Source organism: Stegodyphus dumicola, chromosome 12 (assembly GCF_044657685.1).
Source record: "Stegodyphus dumicola isolate Sdum_Otavi_A_Nest chromosome 12, ASM4465768v1".
NCBI lineage: Eukaryota > Metazoa > Arthropoda > Arachnida > Araneae > Eresidae > Stegodyphus > Stegodyphus dumicola.
In genome coordinates this window covers 103,797,085-103,818,854 of record NC_140779.1, presented here as the reverse complement: position 1 = coordinate 103,818,854, position 21,770 = coordinate 103,797,085, and the positions used below count along the sequence as shown (strand labels likewise).

The 21,770-nt window shown below is 34.4% G+C and overlaps 1 protein-coding gene across 4 annotated transcripts in view; it reads right to left on the bottom strand.

Moving 5' to 3' along the window:
- ASPP (Ankyrin-repeat, SH3-domain, and Proline-rich-region containing Protein) overlaps positions 1-21,770 on the bottom strand; it is an 818,500-nt gene that overhangs the window by 121,321 nt on the left and 675,409 nt on the right. The window contains exon 1 of one of the 4 annotated variants that reach the window (XM_085806751.1): positions 983-1,024. The exons of the other annotated variants lie outside the window; for them this stretch is intronic. Coding sequence (XP_085662877.1) covers positions 983-1,009 — 27 coding nt within the window. The 5' untranslated portion in view covers positions 1,010-1,024. Of the gene's footprint in view, positions 1-982; positions 1,025-21,770 lie in introns of those variants that run through there. 4 annotated transcript variants of the gene reach the window in all.

Genomic DNA, 21,770 nt, shown 5'->3' with positions numbered 1-21,770 from the left:
TATACTGGATTCTAAAGATCTCAGAATTTCAGTTACTTGACGTCCGACTTCGTATTATTTTCATTAGAATTCAAACAAACATGAATAATGCGCTAGCAAATCTACAAACGAAGTTAATTACTTTAGAATGTGACAAAGATTTTTGTTTGAGAATAAAGATTTTATTAAATTTCATTTGTAGCTGTCAAACATTAAATAAGTTCAGTTACGAATTTTTGCACTAAACATAATCGCTTTATTTGGAAGTACATTTATATGTGAAACGCATTTTTCTACAATTAAAAATTAATGAGAAAAGAAGCAGATTGACCAATAAGCGTCTACAATCTGCGATGAAGATAATTTAAAGTAATCTCTCTCTTTCCAAGACTAAAAACTTTAACGGAATCGTAACGTCGTGAAGTAAATAATGTAGTAAGAGATAAAGAAGTGAAGTAAATAATGTAGTAAGAGATAAAGAAGTTTATAGTCATTAAAAAAATATAGAATACATAGTTACATATAGAACGCAAAGTAAGTTACTTAATGATTAATTAAACATGTTAAACAAATGTCTGTCTGAAATTTAATACTTAGCTGTTAGTGCATTTAAATTACAAAGTGTAACCAACAAAAATGCCTTGCAGGTTCGAAAATTCAGATTTCAGATAAAAAAATAAATATAAATTTGAATCTGTTTTTTCTTCCTTTACGATATTATTATTATTGATACTGTATGTTTTGGTAAGTACTTATATAGTAAGCGGAACTTAAAAATTATTTGAAATACTTTTTTTTTTTAATTTTGTTCATAAACATTTTTCATTTTGCTTTAAAAAATATTGTGGCTCGTCATCTTGCTTTCAGATCGCGCATACGGTGTCCTCATGCATTGAGTTTAAGACCAAGGCTGCAATAAACGTTTATAATAACAGAAATTATTCTCAGAAATAATTCTATGATATTTATTTCTACATATTTGCAAGGAAATGTTATTTATTACCTCCAACGTACATGGATTCTTCCACATGTTAGCTTGATGCCACGAGAGATTTGCTGAATGATACTAAAAACAGACTATATTAACCAGCAGCTTTACAGATATCATTTACCGTAAACAACATTACCAAGAATGAAGCAACGGCAACTAGGGGAATGTTAAACAATTCTGACTAAATCATAGATTGTGACAGAAAGTTTAAATAGGAAGAAATATAATAAACATCATACGGAAGTAATTCGGAAAACAGAACAAAAATCATCCACAGGACTTGCTATCCATATCTAGAACAGATAAATTGTTGCAACATAGAAGACTTAAAAAATTTTTATCACTGGAGATAATGATTGCGTAAAAAAGCGAAAATTCTTTTATCTTTTGCGGTAAAGTAGTAAATATAATAACTTCTGCATGAGCTCTTTTATCTTCACACGTGGAAGAAAAATAGTAAGAAAGAACTGAAGTAAGTCAAAAAAGAATATACGCATATACGGAACTGAAGAAAGTAGAAAAAGCTATAAGCAATTTTTTTGATTTCCCAATCTTAGCAACTCAACAATCCCTCTGATTTCTGAAACGAAACTTTATAGACTTTCAACTTAAAATGACAATAGATATTGGAAGCATGCAGCTGATTCATTTTTGGCACATTTTTTCAAATTAATGGGCACGTGCAGAAATGCCAAATATCTCCCTAGAAACTGTCAATTCATTGTCAAGGATATTTGAAACATGTATTATGGTAAAATCTTCAAACCTAAACCTTTTCTGCGGACTAGATCACAGGATCGATGGAGGGACAGAGAAACGAGCCTCTTTGTTTCGTTTATTATAGAATTTTTATTATAAAAGTTTATTTTAGATTTTTAATCTATAGAGAGGCGAAGAAGCGTTCGAGCCAATGCTGAAGAGCCGATAACAAGAGTCCTGGGAGGATGTAGGAAGAAGAATCAAAATATATGGTAACTGAAACGCAATGAAGTACAGACGGATGGTATGAGTGAATGGGGATATCGTCGCAACAAAATATGAGTTAAAAACGGAGAATTACTGGAACAATATGTCGTGACAAAGATAGAGTATGTTTATAGCCAAAAAATGATGTTTTCTGTAGGAAAAGGTGTGCTTTTTCTTAATATGAATCAGTTTTGATGATGTTAGACAGAAAGATAAAATTTGATAGTACTGTTCTTAACAGAATCATCGTCCATTTTTAAGTCTTTTTATATATCACATATTTCTTGATGTACCAGAGGGTAATTTGTAGAAGGGGTTATTTTTTACACATAATTTGTCGAAGCATCTTGTTCTGAATGATTTAGACTTTGTGCTTGTGCATTTTCGTCGCATGACTTCAAACAGACAAATCTTTTCTATACTCCGCTTTCACGTATCTATTAAAAAAGAGAATTTAAAAAAAAAAAGCTTTCCGTGCAAGTCAATAGTTGTTATATCAATGTGATACGCAGATTTCTCACTTCCTTTCCAGCTATTTGTGGACAGCTTTTATGCGATTCCTTTTATTTAACAAATCAGAAGAGTTGCAGCATTTTAACATTTGTCAATATTAGTAACCGACACATTTCGTTATTTATATTTATTATGAAAATAATTAGAACATGACACATTCTGCTTTCATTAGTTACTCAAAACATTATTGGAATACAACCACATTTATAATTCAGATCCATAGCATAGTTTCTAGCTTTGAAATATAAAAAACTGAAAGGTTCTTCCGCCAAAATCATGAACTACCGACAGATTTTCACACAGCGCAGCGAAGCTATTTCAAAAAAATTCCATACCAATTTAAATTGACTTCATAATTTAGGTTTCTGAACTATTTATGATGCGGTTTTTATGCAAAATATATTAATGTTTAATTGGATTGTAATACTTTAATGTTTAATTGGATATGTTCTCTACCTAATTTCATTTTGTTAGATTGGTACATATTTATTATCCATTCGGTCAAATAGCGTGATTTACCGCCGATTATGGATGACTATGTCCTTTAGAATTCTGCAGTAACGACTGGCGATTGGCGAACGTTGCCGTAATTTCCGCCAACGATCGCCAGGATCATACGTAAGTACCGTAATTTTCTTACACTTTCATACTGAGAAATCCTGAGTAGGAAAGGAAAAGTTTTTATTTATTAAAATAATTTTAAATATGATGAAAATAAAGTTAATAATTTATGTGCACAGAATATTGTGAACAGACTAAATAATGTTCTATATATCAGTATAAAACAGAATTAATTCCGATATTAACTGATTGAACATTATTTGAATCTTTATAAAATGATCTAAAAATATTTACAATAGATTAAGACAATTCAAATCAAATAATATATAAGAAGTATAATTATATGTTATTGGATTTGAATTGTCTTATTCTATGTAAATATTTTTAGAAATTTAAAAAATGTTTTAGAAAAATAAAAATTATTCTGAAAATTACAGAGTGTGGAGGAATGAACTTCTCACAATTTAGGAAAACGTGTCAGAACTTGTGTTTTTCTTGATTTGCTTTGGAAACATGGAATGCCCTGAATAAGAACAGGGAGCTTACTCAAGCTATGTTCAAGATTTGTGTATAACAGACGGCACAAGCAGGAAGGGTATACGAAACCCTTTATTTTCAATACTTTACAGGCACTTCCAAACTTCGGAATATAGAGACCAACCCCTTGTGGTGTGAACGTAAGAATATAAAACTACTAACTAAAAGTTAACTTTGAATTAGTATATAAATGTCTAGCACTGAGACTGGCCTTTATTTAAGAAAGGTACGTATGTAGTACGCCGAGCTGCTGAAACTACAATAAGTTTGCAAATATCAAGAGGGCTAAACCTCTGGCCTTAAAAGCAACCAGCAACCGAGTGAAAACTCGTAAAACTGCAGTGACAAGCGGCTTGCTTCCTAAAACTCCTTCTCTCTCGCGCGCGCTTGGCAAAAAGCCACAACTTAAGTACCTGGACGTTAGCAAGCCAATTTGCAAAAAACAAGTTAAAGCATTTAATTCTGGCCGGAAGTAGAAAATAAGAAGTGATAGTACAGTTTTAAAATAAAATAAACATTAGTAAAACTTAGGATCCTTACAAACGTAGGTAGGAAGCTTTTCACAATTTAGGTGAATCTTCGATAGATCTTTCATATGAGACTTTGTAGTATTTACGTTTAAGTTTTGTTAACGAAATGTTAATTTAATTCTTCTTTTCTGCCTCTTTTCGGCACGGGGTTCGTTCATTCTAGAATTTATTTAGATTTAGAGTGCGAGCAGTTTCACTATAAAGTGCAGAATTTGATGAACAGGAGTGTGAGACTTCGACTTGCTTTCGCTGCTCTGAAAATAGGAGAAAGGAATACTTCAGGCCGGAGTTAGATCCTGCTTGGTAACTGTCTGTTCCGAATTCTGTCGTGGTCTACGTAATTCTGTAGCTTCTACATAAGTTAGATTTATATTGTTGAATCTATATCCTTCCTCCTTGGAAGCTTTGTACTGAAACCAGACCAAGGATGGCTGGTAATTTTATGTTGTGTATTTTCATTTAAAGGGGTGAGGTAGAATAAACTTAAAAGTATTTTTATTCTCTGCTTGTTTATTTGATGGTTAGATATTTTCGTGGTAATAATTCAAATAATTCACAGCTCAGAATAAATGTATCACCGATATTTTATCGTAATTGACATCACAAAATTAGTTGGAACCTACTGGTGTCGTGCAATTTTATTGAAACATACTACAGGATGGTCATAAAAAAAACCTTTCCCGATAAGTGAACCCCTAGCGGCCTATCCACTCAACCGATCGAAAGGAAATTTCAGATGCCGTTAATTGAAGGTATGCGCTTGCGATGATTTTATGTAGCCCTCGTTGTTGCGATTACAGAGAAACATTTTTGCGATTTTCGAATGGCAGCACCTACCTTTTTTCTTGCACAAATTCATCAGCGCATTGAAAAACCATAAATGGCGTTGCAACGATACGCGTATGACGAAAACTGCCGGCGTAAAAAAAGTAAGAGTACTGTAAAGGACCAATGACAATACAGAAAGGAGGCTGATAAGGTATTTTACAGCACGCCTTCTTGGTGTAACGGTAGCACACTCGCCGCGTATTCGACAGGTCCAGGTTCGAGTTCCGGCGAAGACCTTGCTCATTTTTCAAGTCTCTAGCTTCAAAAGTCCTAATGACTCTACTGTGCCGTCCGAATTAAAAGGTGGTGGACAATAATTCATCATCACCAGGATCTGGCGATTGGATATCCTAATCCTCAGCCACCCTTCCTTCCAGCATACCCTCGTAGTGTAACGGTATGCAATTATGTTTCAGAATTACGTAATTACAGAAATGCAACAGCGAAATGTCGTCAATGACATTGTATGGATGCAAGATAGTGTTCCTCCACACATCACCACACGTGTTCGGCAAGTGCTGCACCAGAACTTTGGTGATGGAGTTATCTCCCGTGACTTTGCAGTTTCGGAGGCACCCCGATAACCCAGAAGATTTGTCAGAACTGAGAGATGCCATAAAACGTGAAGTTATACAGATTCCTCTTGCGATGCTACATTCGTCATTGTTATAACAATTTCCCTGCATGCTTGGTGAAAGTGGGCACGTTAAAAATTTGAAACTCCAATAATAAGTCCCCCCTTCTCCTGTCTCGTGACATCATTGCATTGCCCCTTTGCAATGCTCTTTTTTACAAATATTTTACGCCGGCAGTTTTCGTCATACGTGTTTCATTCTAACTCCCTTTATGCTTTTTGAATGCGCTGATCAGTTTGTGCAGGAAAGAAGTCGCGATTGCCATTCGAAAATTTCGATATGTTTTCACTGTAACCGTAACTGTACAGCATCACAATCTCTAGCGCATACCTTCAAATAAGAACTATCTGAAACTTTATTTCGATTGATTGAGCGGATAGGCCGATAGGGGTTTATTTTTCGGAGACGCTTTTTAGGCCCATCTTGTATATTAAGCGCAAAGATCAAAATTCTAGCTCTAGTTAGCAAAGTGCACATAAATTTAAAACGCCTCCACCAACCCCGTTTGAGAACTTCTGCACTATCAACAAAACCCAGAAATAGAAAGCTTACAAATATTTTAAGGTTATGAAATATTTAAATTAAGAAAGATTCCCAGTTCTGCGATCTTCGTTTAGCATATTCCTATTCTAAACATTTCGAATTGTTCTTTTAGATTTACACTGCAGACTAGGAAACATGTTTCATTTATAGAAGACATTTCAGAATTTGCTCGTAGCAAACAATGATGCCATTCTTTACGGGAAAGAATTTCGTGCGCCTTATTTTTTTTTTTTTTTTGTGTGTGTGTGTGAAGAAAAAAAACCTCCAAAATGGTTGTTTTCTAAGTATACTATTTTCCTCTTGTACTTCCCCACACAGTTCGTAAGATGAGAAATGGAAAGTCGTGAATATTTGACACGTTCTCTGAAGCTCTTAACGCCAACCGCTACGTTTAATGCTTGTCCTGTTCACAGCCGTGGCAATTCTTTTGCACTATTTCTGAGAAATGTTATGCTGTCTAGACAGAAGTTATAACAATAACACAACGATAGATTTTATTTGGGAAATTCAGAGGTATGTTTACATGCTTATCCAACAGGATATGCTTTCTAATAGATGCAGGATAGAGCCGCGATAAGTCATGGGGCTCTATCTTGCATATTTTAGTTGGTATAATAAAATGTGATATATATATATATATCACAGTTTATATTTGTTTTACAGTAAATTTTGTGTATCTACAATAGCAATAATAAGTATTCGCCTTTGGAATATTTACTTGATAGTCATTTAGAAAACTGATAGTCGCAGTAGTTGTTTCTTTGTTTCAATAAGGTACATTCTGCACAAGAAAAAATAGGACAGTTCTATATCTCCCATTCTACTGGACCGATTTGTGAAATTTAACTTCCGTTCTTCATGTCTGGGGAACACGACTTAGGATATACATTAGATTTAAATGTTGGTATTCTGATATAAAATCACACATTTTCTGAAATGACATACCTATTTTTTTTCACATTTTGATTGCCAATTTTGGTACAAATCGCACGAGTAGTTTTTAAAAAAATTAGCTCTCAAAATTTTAGCTCCTCGTTGTTAATTGAATTTGGTATATATTTATTAATAGATCTTTTTTTATTAAACTTACTTGATTCGTGCTTCCACAATTCAAAATTCAGGTTCACTTCAAATAAAATTCTCATATCTTTTCTGATTCAATTTTAAAATTTTAATTTTTTATTAATTTTATAAACTTTTCAAAAAAAACTTTTTCAATTATTTATTAAATTATGTATAAATTATGTATATTTATAAATTAGAGAAACATTATGTGGTGGTTTCTATTCAAAATTTTTCAAAGTATATGTGAATGTATAAAACGGCACGTTTTGAATTTGGCATATTTGTTATAAGTGATAACAACACCGAATGTGGTTTACCACATTGTTAAAATTATTTTAAAAAATGAACTTCGCTCCTTTTTTCCCCTCGTGCATAATGAAAGGAAAAGGAAAATAGATTACCATAAATTAAGAATTTCGACAAGTGAATTATCCTCGGCGTAAACTGCAAAAAGTGCGCCAAAATGAGTTTTTAAATGTCTCGGTAAATTTCTCACCAAATTTCCAAAATTAAAGATTTAGGCATAACATATATATAAGTCGTAAAATCGAAATATGGAAAAAAATCGGTATGTCATAAAAAGTCCGATTTTGTGTCAAAATATGTATGTCAGAACAATGCTCTACATAAATTTAATACATAAACTAAGTCGCGCTTTCGAGACATGAAAAACGCAAATTCAATTTCGTCAATCGGCTCAGTAGAACGATAAAGAACTATCCCTCGCCTTTTCTCTTCTTTTTCTTTTTTAGCATACGTGCAGACTGTACACATTCACAGTTTTTTCACTCAACTGCGTATTGTATAATGCACTAATATTGGCGAAGCAGATCATCAGCTTTTAGACAGAAGCTTTTATTTAATATTTATTTATTTATTTTAAGGAACATTAGAAAACATTTGACTTCGAATTTGGAATTTCCATAATTAAAATGGTACTTACGTATTATCCCGTCGGCCGTGAAAGTTGGCTCCTATCGAATCTTGAAATTTGGCGGAGATGCAGCTAAAGTTGTGCCAATCTTGCGAAATTCTGGGGGAAATGACGCCGCTTTATTAAACAGTATTTGAAACACTTCATGTTTGGCGCTTCGAAAAAAGGCTTTTGTCAGTTACTACTACTTAGCTCTATGAATTTACAGGAAGCTCAATTTGGAACGCAATGAACGCAGACTTCCAGCAGATAATTGTTCCAATCTATTACTGATTTTTCGGTCAGATTTTAGCTTCCCATAGCCTGCCTATTAATACACACTTTTTTTCACGATAGTATCCAATAAGTATGAAAATTACCCTCAGTCTGACATTCTGTAGAAGGCAGGTTTCAAATTTTAATCATTTTTTTTTTCAAAACACTGTCAATATATGATCGGGGTTGCATCAAACGAAAGCGCATATGTTATGAGCGTGTTGTTATGTCACGCTTATGCATAACTGGCGTTAAATCGCGGTGCTTGGCTACATTTTCACAGTCGATAAATAATACGTAAGTACCATTAAAATTCATTATACAAATCAAACTTCAAATTCTGTTTTCGAACACTAAAAAATGCATTTTCGATTTAAAAAAGGGTGCCTGTGGAGCGTCTGTTATGCTTGGTTTGAAACAAAAGTAAAAATATATTTCAGGGTACGAAAATTGGCGATTGGCCAGCATGGCAAAATTTCAAGATGGCCGCTATACACAAAATTCCTTAACAGCATCCAAAAACTTTCTGAACTAGAATATGCATACTACCGTCACCACATAAATTTACAAAAATAAGAATCAAAAATATCCTCCGTAGTGTCAGACTGTCGGTGGCATTTCTTGCGACAAATCCATTCAAAATCATATGAACGATCGTTACATTCGACCATACGCATTTCCTTCGTACACACAGGACACTTCACATTAATGTAATCACATACAACCATTTTACGGTGTATAGCACAAAATAAACAACGGATCTTAACTGACATCCAATGCACAAATAAGCCCTTACAACTATTTTCCCGTCAGTCAAAATCTCCGCAATTACGTCATAATAAGGTTTCCATAACATTCAACTACTCAGGTTACCATAAATGAAACAACGATTTGGCGATAAATGAAACAACTACTTGGCGATAATCCATGGGGATCCCTAAAATATAGACTAAACGAAACAAATTACACTGGTGTGCAAAAATTAAGGACGAGACGGTTTTTTCAATATAACTTTGTACAAAAGCTTTCCAAATCAACACATTTAATACCGTAAGATCCCCAATACGTAAGGACATGAGTAATGTAAGCAACACTTACTAAAAGAGAAATCAGAGGGATAAAAAGAAGCTTTATTGAAAAGGTAGCATGGAGCGAAATGCGACTGAAGGCCGAAACATCCCTGTGATGGGTGTTCAGCAAGAAACAACCAGTCTTTAATAGGGGATATGATCTCCCCTGACTGCTAGGCAGGTTTCACAGCGTCTGCCCATGCTGAGAATGAGGGTGTCAATGAGTTGTTGAGGCATTGCTGCCCATTCGTCTTGCAGCGGAATCGTTACTGGTGGTAAGGTACGAGCTGCCAAGCGTCTGCCTAGAAAATTCCATACATGCTCGATGAGATTGAGATCCGGAGATCGTGCCCGCCAATGCATGTGTTCAATATCCTCATTTCCTAAGAGCTGTTTGGCAGCTACTGTGCGATGACATGGTGCATTGTCGTCCATGAAAAGGAACTGCGGACCCATAGCGCCTCTAAAAAGACGCACATATGGAAGAAGAATCTCGTTACAATAACGGGTCCCGTTGACTGAACCTGCGTCGAAGATGCGAAGGTCTGTACGACTACCAAGCATGATGCCTCCCCAAACGAGAACACCGCCACCTCCATACCTGTCCCTTTCAATGATGTTCGAGGGATGATTGCGGCTTCCCCGCTCTCTCCAGATGAGTATGCGATGAGAATCGCTACTCAGACTGAATCTGCTTTCATCTGTCTCTCGAATTTCGGTGTTCCCGGCACCACAGAGAACGCCTTCTCCGATGGGCAGGCGTCAGAGGTACACACCGTACAAGGCGTCGTGCAAACAGACCACCACCATGCAAAAATTTTGAAATTGTCTCCAAAGTCGTGAAACGATGCTGTGAGCAATTCCGAACTCTGCAGCCACACTTGTCACACTGCGGCCTTCTTCCAACTTCCCAATGATTCGACCTCGGATAAAAGCATCCAGATGTCGTCTAACAGATTGATTATTCGCCATTTCTCGCTGAGGCAGCAACTTGGTGTGATTTTAACTGCTATACGGCGTGCAATCTCTTGGCCAGAAATACTGATCTTACACCGACAACATGCTTTATACTACTCAGACACTCCCCCATTACGTCTACCTGCATATCTGCGCATGTGCTACCGTACATCACCTTACTTAATCTCCTGATTGGTCTTTCTGTCCGCTCTGCCTCTTTGTTCAGCTGATATGCTAATTTTTCGGCTTCGTCCTTAATTTTTGCACACCAGTGTATGTATAATCAGTATTGTGTAGTATTATTATTACTTATAATAATGCTTGAACAAGATCGCAATTGTGCATTGAACTTTTTAATTATATTCTGTAAGCTACCAGGTGAACTCATGTTTTAAACCCAGTTGCATTATGCCTTGGTATTCGTTTTAAATGCAATGCTACAAAATGATACTCACCGATTCCGTTTTGTCACTTTTTTGTTTTACAATAACAAAATATAAGATACTGACTGCTTCAAACATCAGTAGAAATGGTGACAAAAAGAAAGAAAACACACAATTTTTTTTAAATTACCAAACTTTCAACAGTAGATGAAATTAATAACCAAACTGTTTACATTTTTTCATACTACATCATTTAAATGTATAAATTTTGAGACATATTTACATGAAAGACTAAAAAAGTAAAATTTAAGTAAGTTTATAGCTCATGGAATCACAAAGTTCGCTCAAGCATTCATAAAATTAAACAAACAAAATATCATAATGTCTTAGTTAAGCATTTTTCCTGCTTGAAGAAGAAGGACCTGCGATGTATTTTCTTAAAATGCACACAGGTTTTCTATGAAACTAACAACATTTTCAGGCATTATGCAGCCCACGTTTTCCTTTTAATGGTATGCACATATCCCAGTTACCTTTAACTTATATAGAACTGTGGCAGTTCTAGGACAAACGGATATCAATCAAAACAATTATTAATAAAGCAACAATAAAGGTATCTTCTATATAAGTCTATTCAAAGTTCTTGTAAGGTTACATCAATCATCCTAAATACACGACAGAACAATCCATCATATTTCCTGAAAAAGGAGGTGGAGACTTTGAACATGAATATTAATTATGTAAATTCTCGAACCTGACTCGAACAAATGCATTTGAAATTGCAAGTTGCAAATACGAATGGAATGAATTCCACCTGCCACAGAACACTGGAGACGATACGCTCGAATTCAGCGTAAGTTTATCCAAGTGGAACGACAAGATTTGATGTACGGCACGCTTTAAGTTTCGAAATACCTCTTGGAATTCGAAAAGGATTAGCAGAACTTTGACATTAAAATTTCGAATGACCGCTGCAAGAGACATTCGCTTGAGTAAGGTCGAATTACAAGAAATCGTTATAATAAATATTTCACATTTTACTTTGCTTTGCATTCTTTTTTCAGTCACGAGGCAAAGCAGAATCAAATCGGGATTAGCAGATTTCCAGGAGGATATGAAACTTTCATTTTCTATAAAAAAAAATTTAAAAAAGGGAGGGGGAGGAAAAAAGACACCATATAAAATTCAAGAGCAAAATCACAAAACTTTAGAATTTCCGATAGAGTTTTGGGGATTGCCATACTTTTTTTTATATTCGTTATATTATTTCTTTGGAAACTAGCTGCGTAAAAGAGTTTCTCATAAAAAAGGAATAAAAGTGTATAATGATTGTAATGGATCCAGCTAATTGAAATGCATAAAAAATATTTACTATTTCTAATTAGACATCTCATGATTTAAATCAATCATATCAAAAAGTAGAAAATGTATTTTTGTACTTTTAACAACTGCGTATATTGCTTTTTAGTCACTTGGTTTGGCAATCAACAATAGAAGTATTAAATTTGAAAGTTAAATAGCTTGCGATTTACTAAATGGCAACACGCTGGTGCGTGGAGATGATAAGCATTAACAAGCATTGAGAAAATGGCAACATACTGCTTTCAAATAGTCGAATTTTGCCGAATGGTAACAGTCTGGCGCGCTGGAGATTAAAAATGTTTTATTTCGAACAGTATTACCACTTCTCACTTTCAAATCTCTGAGTTTAACCTCGAAAGTCAAAATTCGGGCTTCGATTTGCCACTATTCCGGTGGAAGATTACGCGTATTACAAATTCTATAGTTCTAGATGCCGTCATTTTCTCACGTGCGACGTACACGAAAGTACAGATTCTTCATTACTGAAATAAACACACACACATATATTTGTACAGCACTTGGTGGCAACAATCTGAAAAGTGATTCGGACACAGAAGTGATACGAACAAAAATTGAGCTTTGGGATTAAATAGTACGTCAGATGCTAAAATAAGTTTTTCAAGAACTTTTGCATTCGCTAAAGCACTTACTTCACTGTCATATTTTTCATTCTTTTTCCTACACAAAAAATGTTCATATTTTTTTTAACACAAAAATCTGGTGAGAGAATTTTCTTTTTATAGTCCGCGGCTTAGCAACTCAAAATGTATTTATACGTATATATTTCAGTATATATATAAACATTTCTAAAAACAAAAAACTGATAGACATATATTAAAATATTAATGAAAATTAGGATGATGGCTTCATCTACGGAAACCTGACCACGGCTTACCCGAACTCATAACCTTCGAATTACTGAATCGACACATATATCATAAAAACACACGAAATGAATGCTAATAATTCCTCACACACGCAAACATCCACGCATACGCGACGTTTCCTGAATCTTGCTGCCAATTGAAAAAAAGAAGAGTTTAAAAGGAAGTATTATGAAAAATTTAATATTACCTTGTAGAGTCATTAGGTATTTTTGGAAGCAGGAGAGATGAAAAACGTCATCTCTTCCAAAAAATCGGAAAATCATCATCCACCCCCCTTTTAGTTCGGGCGCCACTGTTTTAATAATGAGTCATTAGGTACTTTTTTGGAAGCAGGAAAGATGAAAAACGAGCAACGCTCTCACCGGGAATCGAAGCACGGACCTCTGGAATACGCGCCCAGCGCGCAGACACTACACTACGAAGGCCTGCTAAGAAGGCGAGAGAAATACTTTATAACCTTATCCCACAACCGAACTCAAGATTTCATTCATTTACCACATGAGGACATTGGAGAAATGCCTTTAACTCCTTCCCTAAAAAATTAGAAAAATTCACATCTATCGGCAAATCAAGAAACTCTGGGCTCGTATTCCAATCGACAAAGAATGTTTATGTTATGTGTATGTATGCACTGCAAGTTTACGTTGTATGTTTATTTTTGAAGTTCATGTTGTACGCAAATATTGCATGCTACGTATAGTGTTAAGCTAGATGCATGTTATGTTAGATTTTATACTTCTATGAGCAAACGACAGATGCCACTCTATACCACACGTATCGTTGTAACCAATGTAAAAACCATTAGCAATACAAAATCTTATGTTCAAAATACATAAGCTCTCGAAGCGGCACTCTTGTTGCCCTTGAGAGGTGTTGTTCTGGATAGGAAAAGGCGTCGGACATACATCTGTTCACCTATTATTAGACATTAAGTGTCCCCACCCTCCGTTACCAGTCGATAAAGCATTATAAATACAGTAAGGCCGGGTTTCTTAAACTATGACACATGTATCACCAACGGTATATTATAAAATTTTCGGTGGTAAAATCTTTACATAAAAGTGTTACAATTAGTGTTCAAAATTAATGTAAAATGGCACTCCCTTTTTTGCGTACATTGGTACATGATTGCATATATATTTTTATTCTTATTTACGTGGCACCAAATTTAAAAAGTTTCAGTTCGTAAAGTGTTAAATCAAAAATTTAACTCCCCTCGAAAAAATAGTTTACTATGATGTTTTAATAATGATAAAAACTTTAAATGATTAATAATGCAATTATAATTCACTCTGAATAAACATACTCTTCCCCATGCATTTCCAAAGGAATTAGGACATTAAAATTAAAAAAAAAAAAAGCACTATGCCAACAAAAGGTAGCATCCATAGACAAATATTAGTCACCACTAAGCAGACTCTAGGCGATTAATACCAATCACCATCCATAAAAACTCATCAAGAGCTGAAGATAACACACCAATCCATGTGCGTTAAATGAAGAAGTTTAACTATTCTTGACTCGGTCATTTATTATCATTAGGATCCTTTACCGTAATGGGCCCAGTTTTATCAGAACACTCTTTCGTCGCGCCAAAATTCCCAAAAGATAAAAGATTCATAGATTCCTCTTTTCTCGGATAATGGCTGTACGAATCTGTATGCATATTGTAAAATGTATTTGGTTTTACTCTTAGCAGCACTTTTGTAATTATTTAGATATATGCATCTATTTAGATATATGCATTTGTTTTAAATGCATTTATCTTTTGCTTTACAAAAAATTGCTTTACATCTTTTTAAAAAAATATCTGCGATGATTTACTAATGAAAGAAATCCGAAAAGTACGTTTTAAGCTGAGAGGCAGAGGTAGGACAGGAAGAAGTGGCGGAACACTAGAACTTCAATGATTTTACAGGTATAGTCACCACCGTACAGCTCCGTCCCAATTTTGATGGAGAAGTCCAAAAATCTCCCACCCCTCTTTCCCTACAACGAAATCTTACGAGATTTTTGGTTCGTCAGTTTTTCACGCGCTCCCCATGCCGCACAAACACTACTCACATAACAAACATACAAGCCTCGACCGGCATTCGACACCGGGCATTATGATACGGCAGTCAGTGATACTAACCACCATATTAATCAAGAAGACGAAAAGTCCACAGGTACAGGATGAAGCTACGCGCCGGCGAATGCAAATTCTCGTTATAGTATATATTAGGTATCGTAAGGTCTTGTTAACTGCCAAGCTCCTCTCCAGTTTTGATGGAGAACACCGCGGGGTAGGGGCAATAGGAGGGTATTCCACCCCTCTTCCCCTAACATCAACCACTCGACAGGACTTTCAACTCGTAGTGTATTTTGAGCGCATCCGTGCCGCACGAACACTATTCACTTGCAAACATCCATATTTTCTCCAGGATTCGAAACCCGGCTATCGGTACGACAGTCAACGTCACTAAAAACTATTCCGACAGAGCGGCTGAAAGAAATCGATAGCATAGGTCAGCGGTTTTCATTATTATTATTATTATTATTATTATTATAACTATTATTACTGAAAAAAGGCACTACATATTTGCGGAAACGCTTACAGATTTAGGAAACTTTAGATGCCGACGAAATATGGTCGAAACGGTAGGAAAAAAAAATGTTTCTCAACAATTTAAAATGAAGCAAAAAAAAAGATGTTTAAGATTTACGTAAATTTTGAATAAAACCTTTTGATCTTGACAGCAAAATCTTCTTCAAGAAAAGAAAGGGAAAAAATTTTTTCTTTTATTACATTATATCCTTCTGAGGAAGACAGACTTGTACTCTCTGGTTCTTGAAACCGTCAGATTTTATTTCAAATCGTTGCCAATCTTAGGCTGCTTTCTTGATGAATTTTAAATTTTACTTGGCATGTTCCTTTTCCACTTACCTCTTGTCGTATTTCGAACTTTATACGTCAGCCGGAGCAGAAGACAAATATGCCAGCTTTCGGCATTTCAGAACACGCAGATACAGAATTCCGTTCACGCACTGACCTGGCAGATACAAATGACAATACGCATAATTATTCAAAACCTTTCTCATTCCTAATCCACGAAATTCTCAGGCGATTTACAAAGATCTTCAATAAATGGAATCCAAGATCTCTAGACTTGAATATGAATGTTGCACTACTGCATTCACGAAGATATTAACTACTCCATTTTACGCATTACAAAAGTGACTATATTCCATCCAACTTTTAAATAATTAACCTTTAAAGATTACGTCCCCATAACTCAAGAACCCCATAACAAGAAACTGCTCAAAATTACTTCTTACTAACAACGGCCAGATGTAATTTGATAACTTCTGTCCCAATAACAAACAATAATTAATGATAATAAGATCAATATGAAACAAAGGTCGCAGACCAGTAATACCAGTAATCATTTCTACGTGACTTAGACTTTATAAGTGATGTCAAGATATAAACTTGGTGTCAAATCTCGGCTTCATTCGCTCAGCAATACTCTTGTCGGTACCTTGGGTGACAGTTAATCTTGATAACACTAAACTTTGGAAGACAGAGCGTAAAATAAACGGACTGGATGCTATTATATTCCCGTTTTCATTTTAGAGACCAACTAATTTTTCCAAACTTTTGAAGCATGGAGGCACGGCAGATATTCACTTTGAACTGTAAGGGAAAAAACACGGATCCCTCGATCGGTAGAAAAGTAGTATTATGACCATTCAAACAGTAAAGCTAGTTACAAGCATTTTTAATTTATACTTAAATATTATTAACGTTTGTTAAACTGTTACTTCAATAGGCTGTTGTCACTGCCATAAATTTTATACTAGGAATGGTTCATTTACGATTATCCCATAATTCAAATGAAAACTATTATTTTGTAGGATAATTTGTTGCATGGTTCAGCCAATATATATTGTGAATATTTTAAATTTCAGATCAGTTCTTTATGATGGTCACGGATGTCAATAACGACCCTACTTTTACAAAGTCCTCCATCCCTCTCCTCAGGCAGATTGCCCTCAAGGCTTTGCCGCAATCACTTAAACCAAACCCAAACTAATCTAATAATGACCTACATCGAAGAGATAAACTCGTTAATAAATATGCAACCTGTTTTTGGTGTTGTTACTAATGCTCACTTGTCTGATCTATAGTCAGCCCAAGCCCATGAAATTCCACGTGGCAAGGAGCGCAAGTTTCGCCTGCAGATGGAAAAAAAGCCTTGAGCACCTTACAGGTCAGAACGATATAGCTCAGTTCCGCCCCCAATTTTGATGGACAGCATCTAGTGGGGGGCGGGTACGAGGGTCTCCCACCTCTCTTCCCCTACCACCAACCTCTCGAGAGGACTTTCAGCTCACCGTATATTTAGAATACCCTCATGCCGCAAGGACACTATACATTTACAAACATCCATACTTTCTGCCGAATTCAAAACCGGGACCCTCCGCACGGCAATGCCGCCGTACCTCGCTGTTGAACTGTTGAACTCGCTGTTGGGCGGCGTGCAACCTGTAAATTAAATTTGCATCTAAAGAATGAGAATCCCTTAAACAAAGATGTGAGAGTTCTTACAAGGAACATGCGGTTTACTCTTAAAACCAATTTCTTACATACGAATGAATAAGTGCAGATTTCTGAACGATTTGTGATTTGCGCTTACTCCAGTAATTAAATCCTTCCAACAACTTCTAATAGCTGTTGAATTGACAAATGCATGCTCCCAACGTCATATTAGAAAAGGCAAGGAGAAAAAAAAATGCGAATACCGTGGGCGAAGTCATCTGATCAGAGTTCACGTTTACAAAGTGTTAATCGTTGCCAAACTTTGTTACTTATATTCGCTATATTATTTATATTTGGGATGTAAACTGACGAAAGATACTTGTAAAAATTGTTACTGCTTGGAGTTGTAAAAAAGATTCCAAATTTTTGGTTAATTTTTTTTCCTTGCTCTGGTATGTATATTCACAAACTTTATACAACTGTTAACACAGAAAAATACTAACTGCGCATTTGAAAACACTGGAAAATATCAAAATGTTTAACTTGATTACTCTTTGTTTTCAAGTTGTGAAATGCAAAGATTTGTAAAGTAATTTAAAATAGATTCTAAATTCTGAAACTTCTATTTTGGAAAAAGCAAGCTCATATTTTTATATATTTAAAATTGTGAATTTTAGTATTTTAGAATTACAATCAATGGGATGTTATAAGCCGTATTATTATGCTCTAATTTTATGGTTTATGTTCTGTGAAATGTTTTGACGTTAGTTTTAAGATACTATGAGATGGATGAGCTTTGAGGCATGAATTGCCTAGTTTAGTAATTATTTCCAGCATTAGCAGTGACATCAGCCTCTTGACTGATACGATTTAGAAAGGCGAAGAGAAACAAATGACGGTTGAGAAAAGACGTGCGAAGAAGAAAAAAAATACGTGTGGTGTGGACGCACTCACCTGATCATGTTTACGTTTAGAAGTAATGTTTTCAAAAATGAGAGAGATCACTGGACAAACAAAAAGTTTTAGTTCTCTCCAGGCGCTTAACGAGTTAACATCACTATTAAGGGGGGCTTAGTACCCCCCAAATCGATGCAATTATCGATTTTCCACGTTTTAGCTAAAATATACCTTAATACCTTTGCTGGTTATTGTAGTCACATCTATTTTCCTCTTTTCCCACACTGATTTTTAATCAATAACTGACACAATTAAGAATTAAAAGAAAATAAACACTAAGGCGGATGTGGCATTTAAGAGGCGGTCAAAAATTTTAAAAGCTTTTTCATACCATTTATTATCGTTAGATCGTTTAAAAATTTTTTATTGGTGTAGTACAGATATTGAGGTCTGCTGCGCGAAACAGCTGCGGTATATTAAACGATAATAAATGGCATAAAGAGGCTTTTAAAAATTTTGACAGCCTTTGAAACGCCACATCCACCTTAGTGTTTATCTTCTTTTACTTCTTAATTGTGTCAGTTATTGATTAAAGGAGTGTAGAAGAAGAGGAACGTAATTAAATGTGACTACTATTATCAGCAAACTCTGTTTATATGTATAAAATAATTTATTTTAAATATTTAGTTCAAAGGGAGATGTTTGAGGTTTTTTTTTTTTTTTTTTTTTTTTTAAATCTCAGCTTTGCAAATATTTCTATGTGTATTATTTGTCAATTTTGTTACGCTTCTTCGAATTAATTTGTGATACACATGAAAAGTAAGAGATGGCATAATAAAAATCATCAAGTTCCTAACCGTAGCATCTGAAAATCGTGCCGGAAAAAACACTAAAACTCTTTAATTAATTAAAATTCTTCTAAATTAATTAAAATTTGAATTTATATACGAGAACAAATGGATAAAAGAACAGAAGAAATCACATATGCTTTTTTTTCACACGTATGTTTTTATGCAAGTATGTTTATTTTCACGAATGTTTTTACTTACGTATGTTTTTCACACCAGTTATAAATTTAAATTATAAAGTTTTATTATAAAAGTTTAAATTATAAAGTTTTATGTCTGTTCAAATTTCTAATTTTACTTTTAGAAAAAAATGAATAAAACGACAAAACTACGAACAAATTAATACTATTAGTGATGATTATAAATGACTAATATTATAATTAATTCATACATTAAAATTGTTCTGAATGTGTTATTTTACATAATAAAACAGGTACGTTCACCAACTGAATAATAATAGGTTTATTTTAGATATATATGCATTCAAATTCAGTAAAAAAAGTGTACAAGAAATTTAAAATGATTTAACGATCATTTAGAGTGTTTACACTCTTTAAACTGCGTTCCCACAATTTGTATTTTTTCGATAAATCTTTTTAGTCAAAGTCCGAAAACTTACACAGATATGGACTAAATTATTTAATATTTTCAAAGTTTTTACATACATGTATCATTATTTTTTTCTCAGAAACTAATTTATTAATTTCAAAATCGATCCTTAAATTTATAGAGAACATTCTAATAAACACAATAAAAAAATTGCGGCCAAAAAAAGAGTTGAAAGCTGTAGAAGAAAGATATTTTAATTTTCAAAAAAATTACAGGGGAAAAAATGTTTTTCTGCTTAATAATCATTTTGCCTAACAAATGCCATTTAATAATATTCATAAAAAATATACGAAAGTTCTTAAATAAAGAAAATCATTCAGAAGGTAACTAGCCCCATTAACACATTAAAAAAATTATTCGAGATATCAATTGGGGGCTGAAAAGAAGGGGTGGACATTGGACGAGGACACTGGTACGGTGGTCGGTCATTTTAATTTAAAGCATTTTTCGATTCGTTAGAGAAATGTTATCTTACTAACCTTACTACTTACTACTTATGTTATGTGCCTAACTATGTCGAATATAAAGACAAAAATGTTAGATGATTCAGATTTTAAGTTAGTCCAAAGGGACGTAAAATAATTTTAAATTGAGCATATCTTTAAAATTTTCGATACACAGTTTCACGCGATCGAGTAATTTTTTTTAACAATGTTGCCATTGCTCGGTTTGAAATCTTTTTTTGAGTTTGTTAATCAAAAATTCGTTTCAATTTTGAAAAAATTATAAAATCGATAATAAAACAAATTCCAAATTTCAAATTTTGGCTTCCAGATGCCCATATTCTCAGTAGGATTACGTCATTCAAAATTGGACGCCTCTAGGTACCGTTGTTTTATAACAATGCGAGAAACATACATACATTTATGCAGATTCTTCATTATTTGATTTCTTCAAATATAATACAGGGCGATAATATTTGGTGGCAACCGTTTGAAAAGTGAGATCGCAAAACAAAAACAATACTCCCTCAGGGACAAAGCCCCTTTGGACCTTAAAAAAAAAAACTATTTTGAAGTAGGAAAAGTAAAAATGCATTGGTAATGTTACGGAAACTTAGATAATCCCTTTAATATAAACTGGAAAATTAAACTGACTTCCCAAGAACAAATGAAACAACTCATCAAACTAATAAAACAGAAACTCAAGAAAGAAGCACAAGATCTCACGAGTCGAGAACTAAACACAAAAGAACAAAATAATTCTATATTGTTAAAAAGTTTTAAAGGAAAGGGCGCAGACAACAATAGTGAGGTTCGTGCGATAAACAAGCTAGCTGGCAACTCCTAACTTCCTCGAGCAATTGGCAAAAGGACGGTAATCACATTTTATACCTGTTGGTGAACTCTTCGGCAACTTCTCAATCGATTGGAATTCCTATATTTTCTCTGTTGCGAACGAACGTCTGTTTCGGCTGATCGTTTTCAGTTGTATTTATAGCTCCTTTGTTCGAATTCGGATGAAAAAGTCTCGTTACCGATGACTCCAGAGGCTGGAAATCAATTTGCGGAAGAGCACTTACCTTTCGATCTCTGGTGGGAAAACAAAAGGGATATTAATGCGGGGATTTTATGGATCGGCTGCTCCATTGTTGAGAAGGGAATTTCCGATAACCTTTCCGGATTTATTTAAAGTCATCTTCACGAATTTACAGGTGAGATGAAATGAAAGGAAAGGAGAAACTGCTACGAACAAGTAACGGAATTAGTCTGGAATTTCAGAAACTTATTTTTCATGATTATAAATTCCATCAAATCCATTTTTCTGTTACCAATCCTATTTTAAAATATCGGTTGATTATTTTAGAAAAGGTAACACCTTTCTTTCGGAAATAAATGAATTTATAAAAATAACAGATTTCTATTTGTAATGTTTAAACAAAAATCTGCTGTGATAAT